General features: G+C 39.2%; 2 protein-coding genes across 2 annotated transcripts in view; one reads left to right on the top strand and one right to left on the bottom strand.

Annotated features, from left to right (window-relative positions):
- The window catches only part of LOC134663108 (mitochondrial intermediate peptidase), a 39,290-nt gene extending 36,327 nt beyond the window's left edge, over nt 1–2,963 (bottom strand). The window contains exons 1-3 of the mRNA XM_063519441.1: nt 2,792–2,963; nt 775–920; nt 60–218 (exon numbers count right to left, since the gene is read on the bottom strand). Coding sequence (XP_063375511.1) covers nt 60–218; nt 775–909 — 294 coding nt within the window. The 5' untranslated portion in view covers nt 910–920; nt 2,792–2,963. The remainder of the gene's footprint in view (nt 1–59; nt 219–774; nt 921–2,791) is intronic.
- A 497-nt stretch (nt 2,964–3,460) lies between these two features.
- LOC134663104 (histone deacetylase 6) lies at nt 3,461–24,397 on the top strand. The gene is made up of 20 exons (XM_063519437.1): nt 3,461–3,618; nt 3,743–3,895; nt 5,495–5,584; nt 6,046–6,176; nt 7,083–7,266; nt 8,029–8,231; nt 8,932–9,000; nt 10,835–11,027; nt 11,898–11,957; nt 12,004–12,063; nt 13,124–13,317; nt 13,986–14,236; nt 14,583–14,664; nt 14,765–14,911; nt 16,070–16,193; nt 17,224–17,448; nt 19,598–19,723; nt 21,007–21,136; nt 22,234–22,991; nt 24,144–24,397. The coding sequence occupies exons 1-20, from the start codon at nt 3,616–3,618 to the stop codon at nt 24,363–24,365; spliced, it is 3,405 nt and encodes a 1,134-aa protein (XP_063375507.1). The 5' UTR covers nt 3,461–3,615; the 3' UTR covers nt 24,366–24,397.
- Nucleotides 24,398–27,547: the final 3,150 nt, after the last annotated feature.

Genomic DNA, 27,547 nt, shown 5'->3' with positions numbered 1-27,547 from the left:
GGATGGCAATGAATGTGTTAAATTCGGTCATGGCAACAAGTAATCAGGATGTTAATCACCTTGCACAGCGTATCTGAGAGCTCATCAAAAACCTCGACCATCGGGCGTGAAGGGCCCGACGTGGCTTCGTCGATCAACCGATCGGTGGCCGAGATGGCCTGCTCCTTTAGGATCGTGAAACCCTCGAAACTGGTCAGCTCCGGCTTGTTGAAAAGGCCCTGAAAATAAACAGCAAAGTAATTCTAACTATACAACTCACGTGAGACTATTATGTAATGATCAAAGAACACAGAGTTTATAGAGAGTTACTGTCTTGGTAAATTATGTAGCCACAGTAAATTTACTGCCATCTTTCGACAGCAGATTAAAACTGTAAAGCCCCGTCTCCATATCGCGCGGCAAACTATCGAACATTGGCTCGCGCGGCAGCGTTCGTTCGATGTTCGATAGCTTGCCGCGCGATATGGAGACGGGGCTTTAGAACGCCATTTGACTTTGACCCTTATTCTTTCACTGATATAAAAGTAACAGTTTTAATCTCCTGTCTAAAAATGGCAGTAAATTTACTGTGACTACATAATTTAATTTGACAATCCGCCTCTATTTCAAATTCTCTTTGGTATCTATCTATTAAGCCCTTTTGTTCTGAGTTAGAATATGTCTCTAAGCTCAGTGTGCCACTTGGCAAAGGCCTCCTCTAGCTCTTTCCATTTCTCTTTGGTAACGATGATGAAATGTTTTAGACAACAGAAAAAGACTAAAAAGAGTACTCACTGTCCGCTCCCTCAAGGAGTCGAAGATAGGCCTGGAGTTGGGTCGGGTGTTGAAGGCCGTGGCCAGCGGCGACCACGTGGACACGCGGCGCCGTGGGCCTCCTCGCAGAGCCCATATTGGATTCAGTGGCTTCATTGGAAATACATCTGGAAATTGGAACAACATCATTTTACAGTTTTTAACTTCAACCCAAAAAAAGGGGTGTTATACATATAATGCCAATATTTGTCTGTCTGTCTGTGGCATCATAGCTCTCAAACAAATGGATGATTTTGATGCTTATTTTAAAATTTAATAGTTATTACAAGTTACAGTGATTTAAACTTTCACGATTTTTACACTAACTTTAAAGATTTACCTCCGACGTTTCGAGGACGGCGTTGTCCATTCGTCGTCCAAACGTCGGAGGTAAATCTTAAAAGTTAGATACGCGATTAAGTCCCGTTGTACAATTTATTACAAGTTGTCTGGAACAGAGTGCCTTTAGCAATAAGACCGCCTGTTGTTACCTCTGTCTTCATGTATTATGTGCATCTCTCTGTAAATGTTTTTTGGGGTTGTGCAATAAAGAGGATTTGTATTGTATTGTATTATTTCCAAGTTTCATCTATGTACAAGTAAATAAATGTAAAACAGTTAAGGTTTTTTTTGTGCTCTACAAAAAATATTTATTTATATTTTACATAATAGACATAGGACAGAGGTATTCCAGTAACTGTACAAATATGTAGGTAACTAGATTCATGCATGAAAGTATTGTAGTAAACAATAACAGATTTTTATAGCACAATAATAGCAAACATCAATTGTATTATTGGGTGCTGTATATGAACAATACTTTAAACTTTAAACCAAAGCTTTAAACTAACTGTGTCTATGATTAAAATTGCAGAATTAAATAGATTCTGCCATAGGAGCAAACCTGATCCTTGTATTTCAAGCCTCCTTTGAGCTCTACCATTACGATAAAGTTGGATTAGCTGTAAACTTAATGATTTCATTTGAGTAAGTAATACAACATGGCACATGCCTTTTATACAGTGCCACCTTTCCCACACTGCCCCACTTGCCAACCTACTTTAATACCTAGTTTGCAAATTGCAAGCATCAAAAAGGAAGTTACTGTTCAAGGTGGGTTACAACTTTATTAAGAGGTACAGAGGTATCTGAGCTGGCTGGCTGAAAAGGCTGGCCCAACAAAGAGAAGAGTGGCGATTACTCCATCGACAAGAGCATAGCTCTTAAATATTTATGATGATCTGAGCTGACTGAGAACGACATAGAGTATCGCAAAAGTAGAACATATATGTAACCAGTTTAAAATAGAGATGCCCCGAATAGTGGTTTTGGCCGAATACCGAATATTCGGCCCCTCTCTCGGCCGAAAACCGAATATTCGGCGACCAAATATTCGGCATGACAAGCGAACATTTTAAGTCACAATTATTATGAAAACTGATCGCCAACAAAGCTCAACGTTAAATGACGTTAGCTAAGATATATTTTTGTTGAACAGAATTAATGAATAGAGTCAAACAAATCAGACTCATGATAAAAATAAAATGCTTTTTAACCAACAAATGTTCAAAAAAATGGTCTTCGTATTTAACAACTTTCCAAGAACACATTCTAAATATACCTACATAGTTTTTGGTTATTTTTATTGTGCAATTTTTCTTTTTAAGTAGGTGAACAGATATTCGGTATTCGGCCGAATAGTTGGCAACATTCGGCAGAATACCGAATATGCGGCAAATAGTTGCCGAATATTCGTGGCATCTTTAGTTTAAAACGATAAAGAACACATTCATAAAAAAGCTTCATGATGATGTTTACATTGTATAGGTTAACTTCTTAGGTAACTACATTGTTTGTTTAGTGAGAGCAACCATATGGAATAATTTGCACAAGATCGAGGTCAAGCACATAAACGTCTTGTTTACACGGTCTTTATAAGGCAAAAGAGAGGTTTAGTAACCACTCAATGAACTTACGTAGGACGTGAGAGGTTACTTACCAAATGGTACAAATGCATAGAAGGATATTCTCAGTATATGAGATACACAGATGAAGTAATATGTTTTCTGTTCCGCAACGTTTAAATAAACAAGTCGTTAAGGTATTATTTAAAAAAGAATGAATTATAAAATATCTCGCTCTTTGACATTTGTTTTCTATAATCCGACTAAATTGCAATTGCAATGCAAAATTATGAACACGTTCGAAAACGGGTTTTAACGATCAACGTAGTTAACGTATTCCTGAAAAAATATAAAAAGATTCGATTTTTTCATGTAATTAAATTTTTGTTTACTGTTTAGTAACTAAAACATTTTCAACGAAATACAGAAGCATTCAATTTGATAATTTAGATGTCTGTTATTAATCAGGAAAACATCAAATATAATTTGGAGCAGCCCCTATCAAGCATCATGTTCCGAATCACAGTACACCACTTTGCCTATTGGCTTCAATAAAGTATTCTTGCTTGTAGGAGATATTATTCCACTTCAAGGAATTTAAAAAGTCATATTTAAATATTTAAAAATAGGTAACCTAATTTTTACTTATAATGACCATTAACTAAATTTATGGACCTATCCACTACCCACAATACGGACTGCTGTGGATTGGATGCGGAGGACATCTTTATTCGGTCGCTTAGTAGTCAAAGTGACAACTTCACAAAAATAATTGTCAACAAATGCCATAAGTCATTGCGAAAATTGGTCGTTTGATTCACATTCTTTGAAAATAATTGATATGTAGGTTGTGGCCGTAATAATATAGCATTAAATTTTCAGCGAATTAAAGACTAATGATATCAGTAATTTAGTTAAAATGGTGAGCTTCATGTTATAAAATGTGCTTGTTGTATTTATAGTTGGCGCGCTCGGCTCGATTATTCATGGGTCATGGGCAGGCAACGTGGGTAGTTCTTTTGTTATTGTTTTAATCTTTATTTTAGTCTACCCCGCCGCCCCAGCAGCCTCAGGCACGGCGATCCGCTGGAGACAGTAAGAAGAATACCCCACCCGCCCCACCGGCATCAAACATAGTCACTAGAAATGGTGCCCGCAAAGCGAAAATTCAGACACGAGCTATGTCGTCAGGAGCTAAAGTAAGTCCATTAAAATAAATTACCCGCGGACTTATGTATGTTATTATAGGTAGTCATAATTATTAAATTTGTTTTCCAAATCAAGCTATTTACTGTGTTGACTATTAGTTCTTCACAGAAAATTCATAGATGTACCTATCATTGTAGTGTTTTCTGTGTGTTCATTGTAGGTTTAATACTTAAATATTACAGCTACTATTATGGTAGATATTATCCCAAATGTGATACAACATTAATTTCTCTCCGGTTAATAACAATTACAATCGGGCAACATTTCCGTCTTAGAGATAAGTCTTTATCATTTTGTTTTTTTATTTATCAATTCAGTGTCTTTCAGTCCATCATTGCAGACATGTAAGTGTTCTTACCTGTTAATTAATACAATCTAATTTGAGAAAATTTTGATTGAATTAAGCATTGTAAATGTCAAAAGTATGTTTGTTAATTAAGTAACATACTTTTTTATAAATGCCTAAGTAGAATATTGAATATAACTGCAAACTTGGTGCTGTTGTGTTTTTATTTACAATAATAGATTTGTAAGCACCTTTTTATCTGTGTTAATCTGTTTGTCTGTTGCTCTTCAGAATGCAGGCATAGATAAGGCACTGATTTAAACTTTCACGATTTTTACTCATTATTCATCCTCGAAACGTCGGAGGTAAATTCAAAACTTAATGTTACGCAAAGTCCTGTTGTTGTGTATAATAATAGGTAAGGCCGACCAAAATACAAGCTTAAAGTTTTAAAATTGAGATTTTATTGTGATCTCTGGTTAAATACAAATAAAATAAAGATTGTCTTATCAGAAAATGCATTATATCTTTGTAATTGCCTTCATAATCCTGAAAACATTAATTAAACAACAGATTTCTTATCACTCCTATGAGCTGTATGGCCTTGTGTTATGAGCTAAGTTAAAATGGTCATCTTCAGGCTTATTACACAAGTTCTTTATAATACATATTTGTTTAGTTTTACAACTTTACAAGGCAGATAAGACACATAAAATGTTACTTGTAATTTAATTATATACTTTTAATTAGGCTAGCCTGTAGAGGTTGTCGCAAGACTACCGTCATATGTCAGACACCATTATTTTGGCACAAAACAGTAAGCTAGCTTTTCATACATCTGACAAACAATAGAAAATGATTTTGTTAGGATATAATATTAATACAAAAACAAATGTATAAAATATTTTCATTTATTAATTGATGAGTCAGTGGATTTTATAGCCCTTTCTAAAATAAACAGTACACAAGAATAAAATCATAAAAGTTAAATTTATGAAAAAAAAAATCATACTTCAATTTAAAATTTTTGTGATTATGTTCACGCAGAGTTAATGGCCTTATAATGATCATAATCATTTATTTGTTGCAAACCATGGGATTATGGTACATTATAGCGTGGGATATTATTATATGATGACTCACTCTATATCCTCTAGCCGCCCAGAGACCTATAAAAAGATCTCCTGTTCCATTCTAATTTGAACTTTGTGTTGACAAAATAAAATTTCATTTTGCTTGGCAAGGTTTGACGTATGGGCCACTAGAGGATATAAATGGGCTTTAAATATGTTTATGGGTGTAGCCTTCGGCGTCAGTGGCCTCGGTGAAGCGGAGAGCACAGCAGAAGAAGAAGCACTGTGTCGATACCATGCTCCGGGACCATTATCAAATTGTGAGTATTGTCTTTTCACTACCTTACAAATAATTTAAAAATGAACTTAAGGTGCTGGTGCTGTTATAATAAGGTTCTCAAGTTTGTGGACCCTTCCTACAATGGTTAATGCGATATATTTTAAGATATTTCTGTGAGCTGTGAAAAAATCGAAACTTCTAAGTTAACGTAAAAAAAGTTACAGCCGTTTATGCCGCATAAACCGTATATTTCGACACTCAAATTTATAGGGTACTTCCCGTTAACCTAGAGAACTATGAAATTTGGTAAATAATATAGTCTTACACTATAAGTACCTACAGGGAAAAATCGTAAAAGTATAAATATGTAAAAAAAGTTAAAGCTGTACGGAACCCTCGGTGGGCGAGTCCGACTCGCACCTGTCCGGTTTTCCTCCCTTTGTCACTTCACTGCCATTGTATATTTTTCCCCTTTCTAATTAATAATCATCGAACCAACAGGCAATGGATTCCAAGACCAAAGTGAAGGGGCCTACTGGGTTCGTGACGGAGCCCCGCATGGCGGAGCACCGCTGCCTCTGGGACGACAACTATCCGGAGTGCCCAGAGAGATTGACTAGTGTCATTAATAGGTATGTTTTTATGAGGTAGGGGGCGCTTTTCCAGATTCCATACGAGAGAGAGACAAGTTCTTACAGAATTAATGTAAACAAAGCTGTGACTGGTGAAATTTTTTTCTGCAGCATTCGAGATATATGGGGCATTATCTATGAAAAGGGACCTTATTGTCGATGGCGCTTACGCCGCACAGCGTCGCGCGGCATTGTATTTACATCGGAGCATCGTTAATAATGGCGTAAGCGCCATCGACAATAAGGTCCCTTTCCATAGATAACGTCACATATAAATTATACACAGTACACAGCAGTCTATATATATTCATAAGAAAATTTACTTCAATAACATTGCAATAATATTTACTTCGTTGACAGAAAACTTAATTATAGTTGGTCAAACCGATTTGTCAGTAAATAGGAATAAAAAAAACTATACTCATCCTTTTCTTTTGGGTGCTAGTACTAGTGTAAGACAAAGATAGTATGATTCTCTCTGTCTATCTTTGAAATGAGACAGGCCTTTGACAAACTATAATCATTTGGTAAAAATCTATAAAAAAATAAAATAGACAGACTTTTCGAAAATGGGCAACATTTTAAAAGTTTCCGACTACCAAACATTCTCACTGAACGTTCCATCGACTTCGGGAAACATGTCTTTGGAAATTAAAATACCCTAATCACAGAAGACCGCACAAAATGGAAAAAGCTGGAAGAGGCCTATACCTCCAAAGAGGGTTCTGGTGAAATTTAGATTTAAGCATAGGTTAAGTTACTAATTTTATCCGTGATATGAAAACCAGAAATAAAAGGCTTTTAACCGACATCCAAATCTAAAAGGAGGAGGTTATCAATTCGGTTGTATGTTTTTTTTTTTTATTTTTTTTTTATTTTATTTTTTTTTTTTATTTATAATCACAGATGCCAAGAATTGAACCTGATAGGGCAGTGCAAGCAGTTCGAGCCCCGGCCGGCGACGAAGGAAGAACTGAACACCATGCACTCGCCGTCGGTCTTCGAGCTACTTGAGACCACCCACCGGAACCAGGACTTGCAGTATTTGGAGGAGGTCTCTTCGAGATACGACGCCGTTTATATACACCCGGTAAGAATATCGTTTTATAACACTGATTTAAACTTTCACGATTTTTACACATTATTAAATTGTACACCGGGACTTAATCGCGTATCTAAGTTTTAAGATTTACCTCCGACGTTTCGAGGACGGCGTTGTCCCCGTGGTCTCGGAGAAGACTGGAATAAGTTAAAACGCGTATCTTAAAACTTAGATACGCGATTAAGTCCCGATGTACAATTTAATAATATCGTTTTATGCCGCATTTTTTAATTGCCGTGTGCATTGCAGCCATATAATGTGCCACTAGTTTCCTGAAATAAATGTATTTAATAACATGTTAGTGACCTCAACTCTGGTGCTGATACCTATACTTAATTGGCACAATAGGGAATATTACGCGAAACTCTGCGTAGGGCGCGCAACTCCCACAATAAATCACAATCTAAGGGTCTACCGCAAACGAGAGAGTCGAAATTTAGTTATCTAACCTCTCTATCACTTGCATATTCGAGCGATAAAGAGGCAGATAGCTGAGTTTCGATTTCGCGTCTCCCGGTAGGCCCTTTGTAAACAAACCGCCTTGATGTATCAATGTCATATTTGATGGTCTGTGAAAACTTGTTAAAAAACAGTTTAAGGTACAGTGTGTATAAGTTACTCTATGGTATACTTAAGTCGCTAGTGCGGCACTCTGGTGGCAAAACATTGCCGTAATACTCCCTATTGTATAGTTTTCAAAATCTTGTCAAAGTATTTCAGTGTCCAAATTTTGTGTATTTTTCGTTTCAGAGCACCCACGAGTTGGCCCTTTTATCTGCCGGCTCAACCATCGACATGGTTGACCGTATAGTGACCGGTGAAATCCAAAATGGCGCCGCGTTCGTCCGGCCGCCCGGGCACCACGCCATGCGCGCTGAGCCGTGTGGATACTGCTTCTATAATAACGTAGCGTTGGCTGCTAAACATGCGATCGAGAAACGAGGTCTAAACAGGTAAGTTAGTTTTAAAATGTCACTTCTAGCTTGTCATGTTATATACTGTTCGATCATTGACATGGTGGACCGTATAGTGACCGGTGAAATCCAAAATGGCGCCGCGTTTGTCCGGCCGCCCGGGCACCACGCCATGCGCGCTGAGCCGTGTGGATACTGCTTCTATAATAACGTAGCGTTGGCTGCTAAACATGCGATCGAGAAACGAGGTCTAAACAGGTAAATTAGTAGTAGTAACCTCTTTTTTGTACAAAAATACATACATATTAAAAATAACATACAATTAGTAAGAAGTACAAAGGGTTAGTTTTAAAGTGTGACTTGTAGTTTAAATTGATGAATTTTTAGTCGCTATTGGCGACATGTTTCGGGCCCTTCGGGGTTCCTCACAAAATCAAAATATGTCTCACGAAAGTTTAATATCGACTTGTAGTTTGTCTTGTTATACACTGTTCGACCATTGACATGGTCGATCGTACAGTGCCATGCACTTTTGAAGCTGGTTGTACATTAGGATGGTATTCCAACTATCCAATATCTTGGTCCAACGTGTATTTGCGTCTCACATTTTGCTTAATGAGAGAGTGAGACGCAATGCACATTGGACAGGTGGAAATACCACCCTTAGGTACTCTTTTTCAGCGCGACTTGAGAAAAATCTTCCACAGGTTCTATGTTAAAAATACACATTTTGTTTTAGGATATTAATCGTAGATTGGGATGTGCATCACGGGCAAGCCACGCAGCAGATGTTCTACGACGATCCAAGGTGAATAAAACTATTAATATTGTTCTAATTGTTTGAGTCGCAACTGAAACGGTTGGCTTTGACCTTTACCCATCGTGTTTAATTCATTAATATAATGTGACGTAATAGTACATTACGATACAAGTGCGAAAAGTAGGAAATTCGGAACTAGTGGCGATAAATAATCGACACGAGTTGCGAATTACCTTTTCGCACGTGTATTTATTAAATTTTCGACATGCGCACTATAGTGCTAGTTACCGCACTAGGGCCGTAAATTAGCGCCGTATGTACTGTAAAATGTTATTACATATCTTTAAACATCCTGTTTAGAACCCACACCCAATAGTATATTGCAGTTGCACAACATACCGCCCAAAACAAAAAAAAACCGGCCAAGTGCGAGTCGGACTCGCGCACGGAGGGTTCCGCACCATCAACAAAAAATAGAGCAAAAAAATCGCGTTTGTTGTATGGGAGCCCCCCTTAAATATTTATGTTATTTTATTTTTAGTATTTGTTGTAATAGCGGCAACAGAGATACATCATTTGTGAAAATTTCAACTGTCTAGCTATCGCGGTTCATGAGATACAGCCTGGTGACAGACGGACGGACAGCGAAGTCTTAGTAATAGGGTCCCGTTTTTTACCCTTTGGGTACGGAACCCTAAAAAGGTCTTTTGATTCAGGTATCCATATATTGGTTGTAGTTTCCCTCTTTTATGGTATGTATTTTGTAATCTGTGTCTGAATTGTGTGTTGCCACTCGTTTAGTCTTAGTTTAGATGTAGATCAGTTTTAAGTCAGGTACCCACTGAAAATCAGCGTCATGGCTTGCCGTGGCATTATGCTGAGTGGGGATCCTGTTTAGCATCTAAGTTGTTTGTGTTACTTGTATTGTGTGTTACTTGTATAGTTTGTAGCTTTCTAATAGACCCCGAAGGCTAATCCTATTGTCTATTGTTCAGTAAAACCGCACGTGCTACTTACCTGCAAAAAAGGGTCCTAATTATTCTATTTGGCACCTGAGCGCGGGCTAGTCCAATGCTCAAAAAACCAGTGTAGGTGCGCTCTCCGATAACGCGCCTTTGTTACGCATCTCGATGACACATTTTAGACTGGTTCTGTAGCGTTCGACTCGCCGGCACTCAGTAACCGAAGTACCGATTTTTTATGCAGGTGGTTGTGGCACGTGGCACGAGCGGTTTTTCTTAACAATAGACAATAGGATTAGCCTTCGGGGTCTATTAGAAAGCTACAAACTATACCTGATGCTAAATAAATGTATGTATGTATGTATGTATAAACTCTTTATTGTACAAAACACAAAACACAAATTTATGGCACAGGATAGGCAGTACAAAGGCGAACTTATCCCTTTAAGGGATTTCTTCCAGTTAACCTTTGAGTAGATGAGAATTGATGAAGAACGTAGACAAATATAGCACTGAGTACAATAGACTAGAGGAAAGTCAATAAAATTATAAAAGAGGGCGAAAATAAATAATATAAGATAAAAATTAGAAGTAACAATATTTCAAATGTATTTCTTCTTCTTCATATTTGACCGACCGGTCTGGCCTAGTGGGTAGTGACCCTGCCTGTGAAGCCGCGGTCCTGGGTTCGAATCCCAGTAAGGGCATTTATTTGTGTGATGAGCACAGATATTTGTTCCTGAGTCATGGTTGTTTTCTATGTATTTAAGTATTTGTATAATTATATATATCGTTGTCTGAGTACCCACAACACAAGCTTTCTTGAGCTTACCGTGGGGCTTAGTCAATTTGTGTAATAATGTCCTATAATATTTATTTATTTATTTATTTATTTATTTATATACATGTTAATTTCTCAGGGTGGTATATTTCTCGATCCACCGCTACCAGCACGGCGCCTTCTGGCCGAGCCTCCGGCAGTCCGACTACCAGTACACGGGCTGCGCGCGCGGGGCCGGGCACACGTTCAACGTGCCGCTCAACAAGACCGGCATGGCCGATGCCGACTACATCGCTATATGGACGCAGTTGCTGTTACCAATGGCTCTTGAGGTATTTTACTTTACTTTTTATTTTATTTGAAAAAAAATGTTTACATGACCTTACAGACAGATCCAATGTGCCATGAAACTTAACATTAACATATACCAAACAGGTACATATAACTATTACAAATAACAATCAGGTATAAAAAACAATTACAAATCACTAGTCCCTTTTCACATCCACAATTACACCTTAACGGATGTAGGCCTCGCATTCATCACATCACAGAATTTCATGGCTCCTCTACACGATGGGCCAACGCCGGCCACTCCAAGAGACGCATTTATGCGTTAGAGGGAGCAAGTGATATTGCTATCTCATTCTACCGCATGGCTGCGTCCCTTGGAGTGGCCGCGTTGGCCCATCGTGTAGAGGAGCCATCAGGCATTCATTTCTCACAGACACCCAACGCCCAACTATATAGCGGCCATAGGCTGCGGTGTCTGCTTACTTTGAGGTTTGTTTGTCATGATAGTAAAAAACTAAAAACAAACCATGATTCACACAGCGGTCTGGACTGCGGTTTGAATTGTTGCTCTCTCCAAAGAGGAAACTGAGTATGTCGCTATATGACTATGTGGGAGCGTTTACGTCCATTTTAATAGGGAGTATTCGTTTGCGGTAGACCTTTAGATTGTGAGTTATTGTGGGAGTACGCAGACTTTCGCGTAATATTCCCTATTCTTTACGTGCGACATTCCCCTCACTAAAATGGCCATGGCATGGGTAATACTGCATTAATATATAAGCCAGCTAACTGTGTGTTTAAGGGCTGTTTATAAATCGATTTAAACCATCAATTAATTTTCTGCTTTCATTTAATAGTGTTGTGTGTAGTTGTGTACAAAATTAATGTTCTGATTTTTTTCCCTTTAGTACCAACCCGAGCTGATCATTATATCCGCCGGATACGACGCTGCGGTCGGCTGCCCCGAGGTATCTCTTTCACTCCTATAATATCTCATGTGTCTGTCTCTTTCAGTTCTCGCCACAACTGATAGTCGTGTCGGCCGGGTACGACGCCGCGTTGGGCGATGAAAAGGTTGGATTTGTGGGCAAATGGAATTGGACTTTATTGCTATCCCTTTCATGATCGGGCATTGACTTGTCTTATGTCATTCATTCATTAGTTTCATTACGCTATTGAAACAAGTTTTAACTGACCCATATGGTGGAAACATTTGCTGGCTATGGATGAGGTCTTGGTGGCTCAGATGGCAGGGCGCTGGAGTATCGATCCAGAGGCCGTGAGTTCAAGTCTCACCCAAGACAGTAATTTTTCCACTTTTATATTTCGTTCGCAGACGTTTCTGCTTGTTAAAAGTTAAAATAAGTTTTAACTGCCTTCATTATTTTGAATAATCATTAATAACAGATTTGATGTTGCTAACACATGTAAATACAAATGATAAAAAAATCTTTAGATAAACAGAAAGGTGTCACAAATTTCGTATTTAATATTTTTAACCATTTCCATTTGCCTGTCCATCCGTCTGTTTATCACAGCTTCAGTAGGCCTAGCACATGATTGACGTGACAGTATCTCGCAGTGAGATACTACGCGTCTTTTTCTAACTATGTTAATGAAAGAGGGACGGGTAGTCTATTTCGCCGCTAGATACCGTCGCGCCAATCATGTGCTAGCCCGGTAGCTTAGAGAATATGTGAGCGTTATTCAAGAAAAAAAAATGGCTTGATCAATTTTGTGTCTGTTATTCTGTCCCAGTCCCGTTGTCATCACCTTCTACTAACATGCTTAGTAGGTGGCCCATTTTAGAAATGCCTGTTAATCACAAAAATACATGTATGGTAATAAAATCAGGATTATAAGAGTTGTTTTTCCATGGATTTTCCCTAACCGTAGCCAAAGAAACAAGTGACATTAAGAAGTTGATACACCCATCCAAATCCTTTTTTTACTGTTAAATCACATATCATTTATTCTCATTGACAAAAGTATAGAGGATAAATCATTTACTTACGTTATGTTTACGTTCAACTATGTCGGTGTGCTGTGTATAAAACCTTATGTATACTTACGTTGCTACAATTCGAAAGATACACTTCACTTTTTGCATCTTATTGCGTCCTTTTTCCACCAGGGCGAGATGGAAGTGACCCCAGCATGCTACGCGCACTTCCTCAACATGTTGATGTCCGTCTGTCCGTCCGTGTGTGTGGTGTTGGAGGGGGGGTACTGCCTGCCCTCGCTGGCAGAGGGCGCGGCGCTCACGCTCCGGACACTGTTGGGACATTCCCCACCCGCGCTGGAGAAGACTGGAGAACCGAGTGATGAGTAAGTTATAGCTGTTCAGGCAATAGAGATAATAGTCTAGTCTCAACATGTTGTCAACATGAAATTTCTGTGATTTAACGTTGGTTTTGGCAACGCCACACTTTACCTCAGAGTTATAAACGTAAGAGATATAAGATCTAGGAAAATATCGTGACTCCAAGATTGACAGCCAAACTATAGTTCGTTTTTTTAGTATTAGAAAAAAGGTAAACAATCTTGACGTGTCTTTTTACTTTTGAAAAATAAGTAACGTGTGTATATATAAAAATAAGTAATGTGTAACAATTATGAATCATATACGATTATTTACATTCTTTTGCTTTCATAAATAACCGTTACTGATTAAAAAAAAATCAATAAAAAGACACGTCAAGATCACGTAGTCTTTTTTTTGGCATTTCGCAAAAATCAAGTCATTGATAATTCGTAGCTGAATTGGTTACGTACATGACAGACTACGCCTAGTGTAGGAACCGGTACAACCATGACTGTAATTGCTTTAAATGTACATAAATGTCTTTTAGTTTTAAGACCAGTTAATCTGTTTCTTCCTAAATCCTTTGTGTACAATAAATATTTTTTACTTTTTACTTTTTTAATGCTAAAAAAACGAACTATACTATTAATAACTTGCTAATGCTAAAGAAAAACATAAAATCTTATTACAGAATACGGGACACGATCCTAAACTGTATATACGCACACAAGCAACACTGGCGTTGCTACAACTACCAACACACGTACAGCACCGACGGCGTGCCCAACGTGTGCGACAGAGCGAAACAGAAGCATACCGTCTCCGTCAGGTGGGAGGGAGACGAAACTAGGCCCGAGCGGTTTTTAACTAGGGACTGCTATCCGGTGCAAGATAATGAGACGAAGAGGAAGATTATGGAGCGGCTGAATCATTTGAGACTAGGTAAGGGTTAGAGTGAAACAGAAGTATAGTCTCCATTAGGTGGGAGGGAGACGAAGCGAGGCCGAGACGTTTTTATTTTGTCTCAGATAGATACAAGTAAATAAAAGAGTGTTGGGAAATTATGTAAATTAATTTTGAACAAGCAGAAACGTCTACGAACGATGCTGTTAATACTTTATTGGGTCCCCTAGACCCATATGGTGGAAAGATTCGCTGGCTATGGGTGAGGTCTTGGTGGCTCAGTTGGCAAAGCGCTGGAGTATCGATTCAGAGGCCGTGAGTTCACGTCTCACCCAAGGCAGTATTTTATCCACTTTATGTAAATGTTTTTTTTATTTGTTTCCAGTTACCGATCTAACGATACCTCAACACGCAGTACACTACATTTTCGATCAAGCAATGTTAAAACACAAAAATATATGCGAACCGTAAGTACTATAACTATTATATAAATATTTCAACGAACATTTATAGAAACTTAATCCAATTTCGACCATATCCCATATAACATTAAGTGTTATTTTACAGTGGCCACGTGGAATGTCCGGAGCGTATACAGAGGATACATGAAAGGCATAGAGACTTCGGTCTGTTAGAGCGAGTGCACCAACTGACCGCTAGGACGGCTACAGATGAAGAAATATTAGCTGTGCATACTGTCAAACATCTTAACAGGTAATTTAGACTTTATCCCGTGGACTTAAGCTCCTTTTTACTCTGCAGCTGTATGAAGGCATAGAGACTTCGGTCTGTTAGAGCGAGTGCACCAACTAACCGCTAGGATGGCTACAGACGAAGAAATATTAGCTGTGCATACTGTCAGACATCTGAACAGGTAATTTAGACTTTATCTCGTGGACTTAAGCTCCTTTTTACTCTGCAGCTATATTAAAGGCATTAAAGGCATGGAGACTTCGGTCTGTTAGAGCGAGTGCACCAACTTACTGCTAGGACGGCTACAGATGAAGAAATATTAGCTGTGCATACTGTTAAACATCTCAACAGGTAATTTAGACTTTATGGCATTGATATTAAAGGCTTTTTTAAACTGGAAAAGTCTGTTACAGCGAATGCACCTAGCGGTATCTAAAACTGCTATATAAGAAGAAATATTAACTGCATAGGTACTGTGAACTATCTGAACAGGTAAATTCGACTTTATAGTATCCGCTTTAAGTGCTATTTTAGATTGTCACAGGATTGAAGCCTATCTAAAGCTACGGCAACTTTTTGCAGGGATCCGGTACGACTCGCGACTGAATGAATGGGGTTGGCAACTGTCAAAGGTTTGCATAGATGGCACCATCATAGCTTGCCCCTTTCTCTAGTTCTGTTCTATGAGATTTGGCTTAAAGGGCTGGCAGCCAGACCATAAAATTTAAAAAAAAAATAGAAATTGACACTACTCTAGGGATTGACAGGGCAAGGTATGCTGGCGCCATCTAAAATAAAGGCGCCAGGTAAAATACTTCGCCCGTCAACCCTATTCTACTGTGCCGCATCTGAATGATAGAGTCGCGACTGTATTGTGTCCTTTTTAAGACTACATCGCTACTGAATTGCTGCAAAAAGTCGCCAAGGGTAGCAAAACTATCAGTACTGCTACATCTATGGTCAAGTAGCAGTACTGATAGTTCCGTTACTCGATGCTAGATGTAGACACTGAAATTAATAGTCTTTTTGGTACCAAAACTGATGTATGGAGTGAGCAATCTATGTATTTTTTTTCTTTATCTCCCTAAAGTATAGGTATAGTGCTATAGTGTATCTAAAATTGGATGGTTAAAAAAAAATTAAGCAAATGTTTAAAATGTTAAAATTCTTCCATAACAGATTAAAAGAGTTGGCGTCAACGAAGCTGCGGGATTTGAACAATCAGAAAGAACAGTTCGACTCCGTGTACTTCCACCCCGACTCGCTAGAGAGCGCTGCTGTCGCCACTGGCTGTGTTTTACAGGTACACAACTTCTTTTCACTTATACAGACATACAGGGTCATTTTTGAACCGTTAGCCATATTGTGCGAGGTGATTAGGTAGGCTATACTGAACAACTTTTTGTATGGGACCAACTCCGAAATCACAAAATTTTTTTTGGCCGTTTCATACATTTTGGTCGAGTGGATGTCGACGTTTTCTATGGGAAGACCAAATTTTTTTTGGGATTTCGACGTTGGTCCCATAGAAATAGTTGTTCAATATGACCTTCCTAATAATCACCTCGCATAATATGGCTAACGGTCCAAAAATTACCCTGTATATTGTGTGATAACTGAACAAACATAACATACGTCCATTTATGAAGGAGTGTAGGATGTAGTGGAAAAATTCGTTGTCAATGCTCGGTAGCTCAGTTGGGAGAGCGGCGGCCTGGTATCCCGGAGTCGCGAGCTCCATGCTTGCCTGTAACAGTGAATTTTTTCACTTTTCTTTTACTTTTTGCAAAGCATTTTGGTATCATTTTCAACCATTTCTGCTTAATACAAAATTAAGTTACAGCTCCCGTACATTGTGACGAAACCGTACATAGTAGCAGTAATTATTGTACACAAAACAGGTTCACACAAAATTGATAGAAATAGTGCTACAAAGGCGACCTTATTCCTATAAGGGATCTCTTCCAGCTAACCTCCCCACCATCCACATTAGCTGCCAAGCACAAATTTATGCATTTTTTTTTACAAAAGCGATAAAATCAATGAATATTTGCAGTCTTTATTTACAAAAATAGTTATTTTCGATACAAGTGCGAAAAAGAGGAAATTCGAAAAGAGTGGCGATAAATTAAAACACGACCGAAGGGAGTGTTTTAAATCGACACGAGTTGCGAATTACCTATTCGCACGTGTATCGAACAACGTTTTATAGTACATATGGCACTTTAAAGTTTCGACATACGCACGAAAAGTGCTATTTTACGCACTAGTGTGGAAAAGTAGCCCCATATGTACTGTAAAAGTACATTCAAAATTGTACCTTATATCCACAGATGGTAGACACAGTTCTCCCCGGCGGCGGGGCCGGCGTGTGCGTGGTGCGCCCGCCCGGCCACCACGCCGACGACGACATCCCCAGCGGCTTCTGTCTCCTGAACAACGTGGCTGCGGCCGCCAGGCACGCCGTGGACAACCATGGGCTCAAACGGGTGATGATTCTAGACTGGGATGTGCACCATGGCAATGGGACGCAGAGGATTACTTACGGAGATAACAAGGTACATGGGACCAACCTACAGGTACAAATGGCAAAAAAACACTTTCAAACAAAAGAGTACAATAGAATCGACCATCTAAGGTGCACAGAATTGCATTCCATCGAACGCTGTGAGGGTAACTTTTGGAGTAAGGTAAGTGTCGCTTGGTAGACATCCCCAGTGGCTTATGTTATGTCTCTTGAACAACGTCGCCGCGGCCGCCAGGCACGCCGTGGACAACCATGGACTCAAACGGGTGATGATTCTAGACTGGGATGTGCACCATGGCAATGGCACGCAGAGGATTACTTACGGAGATAACAAGGTACGTGGGACCACAGGTACAAATGGCAAAAAAACACTTTCAAACAAAAGAGTACAATGGAATCGATCATCTAAGGTGCACAGAATTTCATTCCATGGAACGCTGTGATCATCATATAATGATGACAAGGTACGCAATATCACAGATAGAAGTAACAATAAACACTTCAGAAAATCTGAATCTTCAGAGAATCGAGCATCTAAGGTGCACAGAATTGCATTCCATCGAACGCTGTGAGGGTAACTTTTGGAGTAAGGTAAGTGTTGCTTGGTAGACATCCCCAGTGGCTTCTGTCTCCTGAACAACGTCGCCGCGGCCGTCAGGCACGCCGTGGACAACCATGGACTCAAACGGGTGATGATTCTAGACTGGGATGTGCATCATGGCAACGGGACGCAGAGGATTACATATAATGATGACAAGGTACGCAATATCACAGATAGAAAATATAATCGAGCATCTCTAAGGTGCACAGAATTGCATTCCACCTGGAGTAAGGTAAGTTTCGCTTGGTAGACATCCCCAGCGGATTCTGTCTCTTGAACAACGTCGCCGCGGCTGCCAGGCACGCCGTGGACAACCATGGACTGAAACGAGTGATGATTCTAGACTGGAATGTGCATCATGGCAACGGGACGCAGAGGATTACATATAATGATGACAAGGTACGCAATATCACAGATAGAAAATATAATCGAGCATCTAAGGTGCACAGAATTGCATTCCACCTGGAGTAAGGTAAGTTTCGCTTGGTAGACATCCCCAGCGGATTCTGTCTCTTGAACAACGTCGCCGCGGCTGCCAGGCACGCCGTGGACAACCATGGACTGAAACGAGTGATGATTCTAGACTGGAATGTGCATCATGGCAACGGGACGCAGAGGATTACATATAATGATGACAAGGTACGCAATATCACAGATAGAAAATATAATCGAGCATCTAAGGTGCACAGAATTGCATTCCACCTGGAGTAAGGTAAGTTTCGCTTGGTAGACATCCCCAGCGGCTTCTGTCTCTTGAACAACGTCGCCGCGGCCGCCAGGCACGCCGTGGACAACCATGGACTCAAACGAGTCATGATTCTAGACTGGGATGTGCATCATGGCAACGGGACGCAGAGGATCACGTACGGAGATAACAAGGCAAAAATAGCAAAAAAAACACTCTTACAAACAAATGAAACAAAAGAGTATACAATAGAAATATGCAACATGACAATGGGACGCAGAGGAGAGTACTTCCGTCTTGGAATTGAGGTATATTTTCCCCTAACCCGAAAGGGGCTCCAAATGACCATGTCTCGGTCAACTAATACTTATCGAGAAAATTGCTATTAACACATTCGAGTGCCGAAAACCCGACTATCGGGTATTTTATGATTTCGTTCCCAGGCCGGACGACCCGTTAGTCGGGATCGTGGTACTACAGCTTTATATGACGACATTTTTGTGGCCTGGCGCGGATGAATGATTCATGGTTAGTTTCACTAGACTTATATAGGGAGCTCGAAAACAATACAAAAGGCAATCACGGTTCATATCCCGGTCGATATAAGTCAATCGAATAATGTAAAAGGGTATAATTTCGCTAAATAAAGAGCTTGTAATAATAAACTTTTTAAAAGTATTTGGCGGGCGTAAAATTCACTGCGATGTTTGGTTTAAGACACTTAAGCGAGCCAAGCGCTTCGGGTACATAATTCCACCTGCCAGGCCTGTGGTCGTGTTTGCCGCTCCCGTGTTGGCTTACACAGCCACGAAAAATGTCGCCCTAATTGACACTGCTTGTATAGTCTAATAGATTCGAAGGCCAATGATGAATAATAAACTACTTTGTCTACAGATCCTATACATGTCCATCCACCGGTACGACCACGGCTCGTTCTTCCCGCACTCGAAGGACGCGGACCACACCGCGGTGGGCGAGGGACGAGGGGAGGGCTTCAACGTCAATGTCCCCTGGAACAAGGTAAACTGGTGTACTGACCAACTTTTAAAAACGTTAAATGTTTCCATATGTGCACTTTTCAGAAATTTTTATGCAAAATTTTCTTCCTAATCTATCCGGCAAGTTTTTCAACTACATATTTATAAATTCTCGTATTGAGACGCCACACACAACAATAAAAAATCTCTATTATCACCACAATGTGTACTTTTTCAATATGTAAAACAATTATATTATTCCTCGTTTTCGATTTGTTCCTCGTTTATTATATATGTACTAGCGACCCGCCCCGGCTTCGCACGGGTTAACAAATTATACATAAACCTTCCTCTTGAATCACTTATTAAAAAAAAATCCCTTGCGTAGTTTTAAAGATCTAAGCATACATAGGGACAGACAGACAGCGGGAAGAGACTTAGTTTTATTAGGGTTCCGTAGCCAAATGGCAAAAAACGGAACCCTTATAGATTCGTCATGTCTGTCTGTCTGTCTGTCTGTCTGTCTGTCTGTCCGTCTGTCTGTCCGTCCGTATGTCACAGCCACTTTTCTCCGAAACTATAAGAACTATACTGTTGAAACTTGGTAAGTAGATGTATTCTGTGAACCGCATTAAGATTTTCACACAAAAATAGAAAAAAAACAATAAATTTTTGGGGTTCCCCATACTTCGAACTGAAACTCAAATTTTTTTTTTCATCAAACCCATAGGTGTGGGGTATCTATGGATAGGTCTTCAAAAATGATATTGAGGTTTCTAATATAATTTTTTTCTAAACTGAATAGTTTGCGCGAGAGACACTTCCAAAGTGGTAAAATGTGTGTCCCCCCCCCCCGTAACTTCTAAAATAACAGAATGATAAAACTAAAAAAAATATATGATGTACATTACCATGTAAACTTCCACCGAAAATTGGTTTGAACGAGATCTAGTAAGTAGTTTTTTTTATACGTCATAAATCGCCTAAATACGGAACCCTTCATGGGCGAGTCCGACTCGCACTTGGCCGCTTTTTTTTATACTATGTAGTGATTTATGACATGTAGTAATAAAACTTACTTTACAGTACATATGGGGCTACTTTTCCGCACTAGTGCGTAAAATAGCACTTTTCGTGCGTATGTCGAAACTTTAAAGTGCCATATGTACTGTAAAACGTTGTTCGATACACGTGCGAATAGGTAATTCGCAACTCGTGTCGATTTAAAACACTCCCTTCGGTCGTGTTTTAATTTATCGCCACTCGTTTCGAATTTCCTCTTTTTCGCACTTGTATCGAAAATAACTATTCTATTCTGTAATCTAGCGCGGCATGGGCGACACAGAGTACATGGCGGCGTTCACGCAAATCGTCCTTCCGATAGCGTACGAGTACAACCCCTCGCTCGTGCTCGTGTCCGCCGGCTTCGACGCCTGCGTCGGCGACCCGCTCGGAGGTAAGCAACCTATTTTAACCCCGTAAGGCCCAATGTGCATTACAATGTACAGTCTGTTTCAATCTAATTTGAACCTTTCGAAAACTAAATAAGGTAGCATTTATTTTGTTTAATTGTTTTCTAAAGCAAACGAAAGTCACCCTAATGTACTATGCACAAGGTTCAAATTAAAAATAGGGAAACTTTGTATGTGGCTTACGAGGTTAAAGGTTTGGCCAGTTAGATTCAGCCAGTTAGAGATCCATGGGGCGGCCCATTGAGTGATGATAATGTATCTCAGGAAAAAAACCCTGTTTTATCGCCCCTTGCAACCTGCCGCCCCGGGCCATGGCCCCTTTGGCCCTAGGGTAAATACGCCGCTGAACGTAAGACAAATAGTAGTCATTTATAGCCATCATTGAGTTTTAAAAGCAACTAGTCTATAGAGATGCCCGGATTTGACGTCTGGTCACACATTGCGCTATTTTTATATAATTTTTTTAGTGGTCCAAATCAGTCCAATGACATACAAGGTGTAATCAAAATGACAGAGCTTCATTCAGTTCTACAAGACAGGGGGCCTTGGTTACAAATAGTCTGATGTACGATTAGTATCGAGATATAACATAATGTTGAAATCCTCTAACTCTAGCCGTTAATTAGCCTTTTAAGTGGCATACGTCGTTTTTGAGTTGTTCGAATTTCGATTTTATTTTAATTAATCAAATTTCAAACTTAAATTGTCCGGCAGCCGGTTTCTGCCACTTCAAGGGTATATGTCTAACCCTTGATGTGGCCATATCGTCGCTATACTTACTCAACCTCATATCTGCAACAATCATTTGATGGAAATGTCGCTTTTCTTTCATTCGGAATACGGGTGTTTTTGTCATCAAATGAGTGTTGCAGATACGAGGTTGAGTAAATATAGCGGCGATATTCAAGCTCGATACTGCTTTGTATGCAAAATCTGATCAAAGTAAAGTAAAGTAAAGCTTTATTTGCGTTAAATGTGGTTAACAAAAGGTCTTAAATATTACAAATTGCAAAGTATCACACATTTAGCTGAATGTGTGATACTTTGCAATGTGTGCAAGTATAATTGATAATGTTTCCAGGTTGCAAAGTGTCCCCCGAATGCTACGGGCGCATGACGCAACTGCTGCGCGGGCTAGCGGGCGGCCGCGTCGTGCTCTGCCTCGAGGGCGGGTACAACATCACCAGCATCTCGCACGCCATGACGCAGTGCACCAAGGCGCTGCTCGGAGACCCTCTCTGCCACCACTACGATAACACACCCACCAACCCGTCAGCCATCGACACTATCAATGACGTCATCACCACACACAAGAAGTACTGGAAGAGTTTGAAGTTCCAGCTAGCTTTACCGGCTGAAAACGTCCTAGAGGACCCTCTGCCTAGCCGCGGCTTAACTATAACCGAGGAAGACAAATCTGAGACGAGCTTTGATTCTAGCAAAGATGACACTATTGAGGCGCTCGCTTCTTTAACTATAAAGTCGGATACTTCGATAAAATCTCCAGATGTCTCGGTGAAGTGTTCCGATGGCATCCATTGTGGCACCGACGACGAGGACCCGGAGCATTCAAAGAATACTTCATCTAAGACTAGTATTCCGGAACCTCAAGCGGGCTCATCTAAAAGTGAACCGCCCAAGCAAACGTTAGTGGACTATTTAGCGGAGAACATGCAAGCTATAGCGGACGGTGAGATGTTTGCAGTGATACCTCTCCCGTGGTGCCCACATATAGACGGTCTGAGTGAGTTGCCGGCAGATGTGAAGTTCGAACATGGACTGAAGTGCAGTGAGTGTGATGAGACGAGCGAGGTGTGGGTGTGCCTGCATTGTTACATAGTGAGTATACTTATGATCATAATGCATGAATACCTTAGTGGGGATTGCGATTGGCTTTGAGAATTCAGCTTTCAAAATCATTCGTATACCCTTAACTTGCTGCTGGAAGAGCGGGGTCTCCTGTCACAAGTATTGATATACTTACTAGGAGGTCCCAACCCTTTCTAAATTTGTTACACAATAATGACTGTGACCAATAAACGATTTTTTCATTTTCATTTTTTCATTTTCATAGTCAGTATACTTATGATCATAATGCATGCTTACCTCAGTGGGGATTGCGATTGGCTTTGAGCATTCAGCTTGCAAAATCATTCGTCACTATTCACTCTGCCGTATTTGCTCACGTATTCGTATTAAATTCTCTCATTACATTACTATAGAAAAACAAAAGTAATTCGGATCCGTATTAGCGAATACGGTAAAGTAAATATACACAGTTAGACGAAGGTCAGTCACAATTTAATGGTCGAAAATTGATCGATATGTTTGGCTTTATAACGAGAAGCTTTGTCGCGAGCCTGCGTTGGCTGACCTACGCAGAGCCGCCGAGTCATGTCAAACAACTTAAGATTTAAAACACGTGAAACACATTTGTAATACATATATTGAGTTCTGCTCATGGTAAATTAAGTGCTTGGTAACTTTTTCTAAATTCCTAATTAACAATGCATGCACGCCTATTGCCTTACTTTGTTCATTTTAGATATCTAACTATTACGGCCTTTTTTCCGTGGGTAGGTTTTTATGGTTTTATTTTATATATATACATTTTGGGGTTGTTTTCTACTTTTAATCAATTATTTTCCATTGTTTAACTTTTAAAGGATCTGTTTTGTTTAGTAGTTACATCAGATTACTAAATTGTATGAAATAAAGTTATCTCTGTAAATTAATAAATCATGAACAATTTTATTAAAGTTTTAAGCTTCATTACGTGTTGTCATTGCTAATCAGTCGCCTTAGAAGTAATCCTGTATGTGTATAGACTTAAATGGCCTTAGATGGTTTATCAGTACTATCTCAGAGGTAACTGACAATTCATAAACCTTATTACAAATACGTAAGGTCCACATATGCTCAGATAAGAATGTTGCTCTAAGTACACTTTTGTTTTTACAAAAGTTGACTAATGAACTAATTTGTCCTCAGAGAGCGTGCGGCCGCAGCGTCAACGCGCACATGGAGTCGCATTACGCGTCCTCCTCGCACCCGCTAGTGCTGTCCCTCTCCGACCTCTCCGTGTGGTGCTACGAGTGCGACGCGTACGTCGACAATCCCCGTCTCTTTCCCGCCAAGGACAACGCGCACTTCCACAAATTCAATGAACATATGCCTTATTGTTATAGAAGTGATACGTTACATATGGAGTGAACGATATATCTGAGAGACTACATATTATAAGCTATGTTTTAAATCGTAGATACTAGACTTATTAGATAGACCGTTCGATTTCCCAAACCTACTACTAATCTGTCTTTTTTTTTATCAAAAAGGACAGTTGGATTGGGAAGATTGGCCAATTGAATTGTCTTTAGAATTTTAGTATTTGGGATATGAAAATACGGTTTAGTTAGAGTAACGGGAGTAGAAGCACAAAATAAATAATAGTACTAAGTACAGAAGACTCACTCTCTAACAAAACGCGTCTGTTACGATCAGCACAGATATGGCCGCTAGGTGGCGACAGCGCCACTCGCGGCTTATGGCTTTCCCCAAAATTGGGGCGGAACGGATGTACTTTTAGCTACCTGTAGCAAAGCGACGAAATCGCGGAGTGAGCCACGCCTGGTAGAAGCCATATGTAGGTCGTTCTCGTTTCACAATATTTTTTGTGTGTAACAAATATAACCACCCCCCACTGTAGTGCAGGGGTTGCAAAAAAGACAAATTTAGAATAATAATAATATGCACATAGAAGGAATGATTAATAAATTTGCCTGATTTTTAGTACAAAATTGGGCCGAATTCGAACTTTTCGATTTTTAGGAGACCAGTCTCTGCTTCATCTTTTGTGTTGACGATATAATCTAAATTTTAGGCGGTTTGCGTATTTTCGTTTTGGCAGTTGTAGCGGTTGGGTCGGTATCCCAGTACCATTTTCCATTTATCATCAATAAATGATTCCTGCAGTAAATTGACAACCTCCTTTTTAAAGTCTGTTATAAATAATATTTGGTCATCTGACAATAAATGTATTATTGTTAATTAACAAGGAGATGCAATCGTATAATTAACTTCGCTATAGAAACGATTAATTCTATAGTAACGTTCATATATGAGAATCATTAATAATATTAATATTACGCAAAAATATTTCCAGCAACAGCTAAAATGGTAAATACAAATAGCTTTATTATATTTAGAATTATATTTTTATATGTAGTTTTACATATTATGCAAATGTTATTGTTGCAATATTGTAGTAGCGATCATTTTAACTCTGAATAATTTTATTTACTTACAGATTAGGTACTAAATAACAAATATGTACTAATTTCTAGTTATATTAATCACAGCCTGGATCTACGGCGGAATAAAAATATGTGGACTATCATTACGGAAGTATTATCATATAACTGCACGATTTAATTCTAATGCAAAAAATAATAGCATAGTTTAATCCCATGGACACATACAGTAAGGATAAAGATGAATTAGATTATAAGTTCGCCACCTCACCTACTTATTAACACTTATTTAATTGTGAAACTTAAGTTATTATTTATTAATGTTTTAATTTATATTTAACTTTTAGTGAATTTACCCCTAGCAGTGTTTTATTTGTATGGCAGTTTATGTGCCAAATCGTCGGATTGCTCATAAATCATTGGTATTATGTATAACACAGTAATAAAATCATATCATGTTATATGTAGTTTTTTTTTTTACAAGAGTGTACAATTTTGTCAAACATATGTACATATGACACGACTATCGTGCGCGGTGCGTCATAGTGTACCTTGTCGGAATGCACGAAGGTTGATATTGGTCTGTAGCCGCGCGCGTCAGTTGGCGTCTTTAGCAGATAAAGGGTTAATAAAGTTAATACGGGCAAAAGCGAACATACAAGCACGAACACAGTTCACCCATTATGTAGAAAGTTTCAAGTGTAAAAACAATATCATCAGTATCTTCGCTTCATGGAATTATAATGGAATAAAACAATAAAAGCAAATCGTATTCCGTATAATTATTATTAATTTTACATCACGACCGAGGAAAACTTATTTCCCCCGACAAGAATCACGAACCAACTTCTAGCCTCCAATAAGGTCACGTATTGATTCGATTCAGAACCTCAAGCACGGTTCAACGTCGACATAACTTGTCTCTCTCGACACAGTGCAGTGCGAGAGAGATGAATGCTTAGATATAACTTACCGCATAACTTGTCTAATTTTGCGTTTAATAGTGTCATTCGTCTGTCAATATATTATTGCTAAAGGTGATGAAGGCAGACTAACTTCAAAAAACGACGCGACTCGCGCGCGTTTTATAAATCATTCTATAACAATATATGATATATTGCTATAGAATGATTTATAAAACTGCTTGTGCGACCGTTTTCTTAGGCCCAAAATACACTTGTAAGTTTTATTTACGTAAGTAGGGACACAGCTATACTACAGAATGAGAGATGAATATCGTTATCTCATTCTAACAAATAGCTTTGTCCCTACTTACGTAAGTAAAACTTACAAGTGTATCTCGGGCCTTATACGAATTGTGTCGCTTTTCCTCAGGAGGAAAAAACTGTCTCATCTTCCTCGCGTTGTTCCGGCATTTTGCCACGGCTCATGGGAGCCTGGGGTCCGCTTGGCAACTAATCCCAGTAATTGGCGTGGGCACTAGTTTTTACGAAAGCGACTGCCATCTGACCTTCCAACCCAGAGGGTAAACTAGGCCCGTATTGGGATTAGTCCGGTTTCCTCACGAGGTTTTCCTTCACCGAAAAGCGACTGGTAAATATCAAATGATATTTCGTACATAAATTCCTAAAAACTCATTGGTACAAGCCGGGGTTCGAACCCGCGACCTCCGGATTGCAAGTCGCACGCTCTTACCGCTAGGCCATCAGCGCTTCTCTTCAGGAAAAAACTGTCTAATAAAGACAAAATTGGACAGTTTCACGGTGTCATAATAAGTAAAAGAATGTAAACCAACAAAATATATGACTGTTAATATGATTATGACCAAATGACAGATCAATAAATTTCAAACGGATTATATTGCACATAGTAAATTAAAAGTCCATCGCAGCTAAATTTATTAATTTCATTATACCTACCTGTAATAATACGTAGTTTATTATATTATATTATGGGTCTGTCTTGTTTTATGAATATCGCGGTAACGGAAGACAATAGTAGATGAATATACATACTTATAAAAAGTTTACTATGATCCATAAACTGTGAAATTCTGTGTATTTATGTTATATCGATAAACGCCGAATGAAAAGTAAAAATGTATCGGGATACTAGATGCTACGATTGTGTTTGTCATCTTGACTAGGCCCCTGGTCAACTGACAATCTAAGTTTTGTTGGTTCA

The sequence above is a fragment of the Cydia amplana genome, chromosome 4, assembly GCF_948474715.1.
Source record: "Cydia amplana chromosome 4, ilCydAmpl1.1, whole genome shotgun sequence".
NCBI classification, from domain to species: Eukaryota; Metazoa; Arthropoda; class Insecta; order Lepidoptera; family Tortricidae; genus Cydia; species Cydia amplana.
Note: the sequence above shows the minus strand (reverse complement) of the source record. Positions and strands in the feature narration are given on the sequence as shown.

Coding starts and splice junctions, on each gene's coding strand:
- LOC134663104 (XM_063519437.1), top strand. Junction 14,665..14,764: donor CACAAAAATATATGCGAACC/GTAAGTACTATA, acceptor GTTATTTTACAG/TGGCCACGTGGAATGTCCGG. Junction 16,194..17,223: donor CCACTGGCTGTGTTTTACAG/GTACACAACTTC, acceptor TTATATCCACAG/ATGGTAGACACAGTTCTCCC.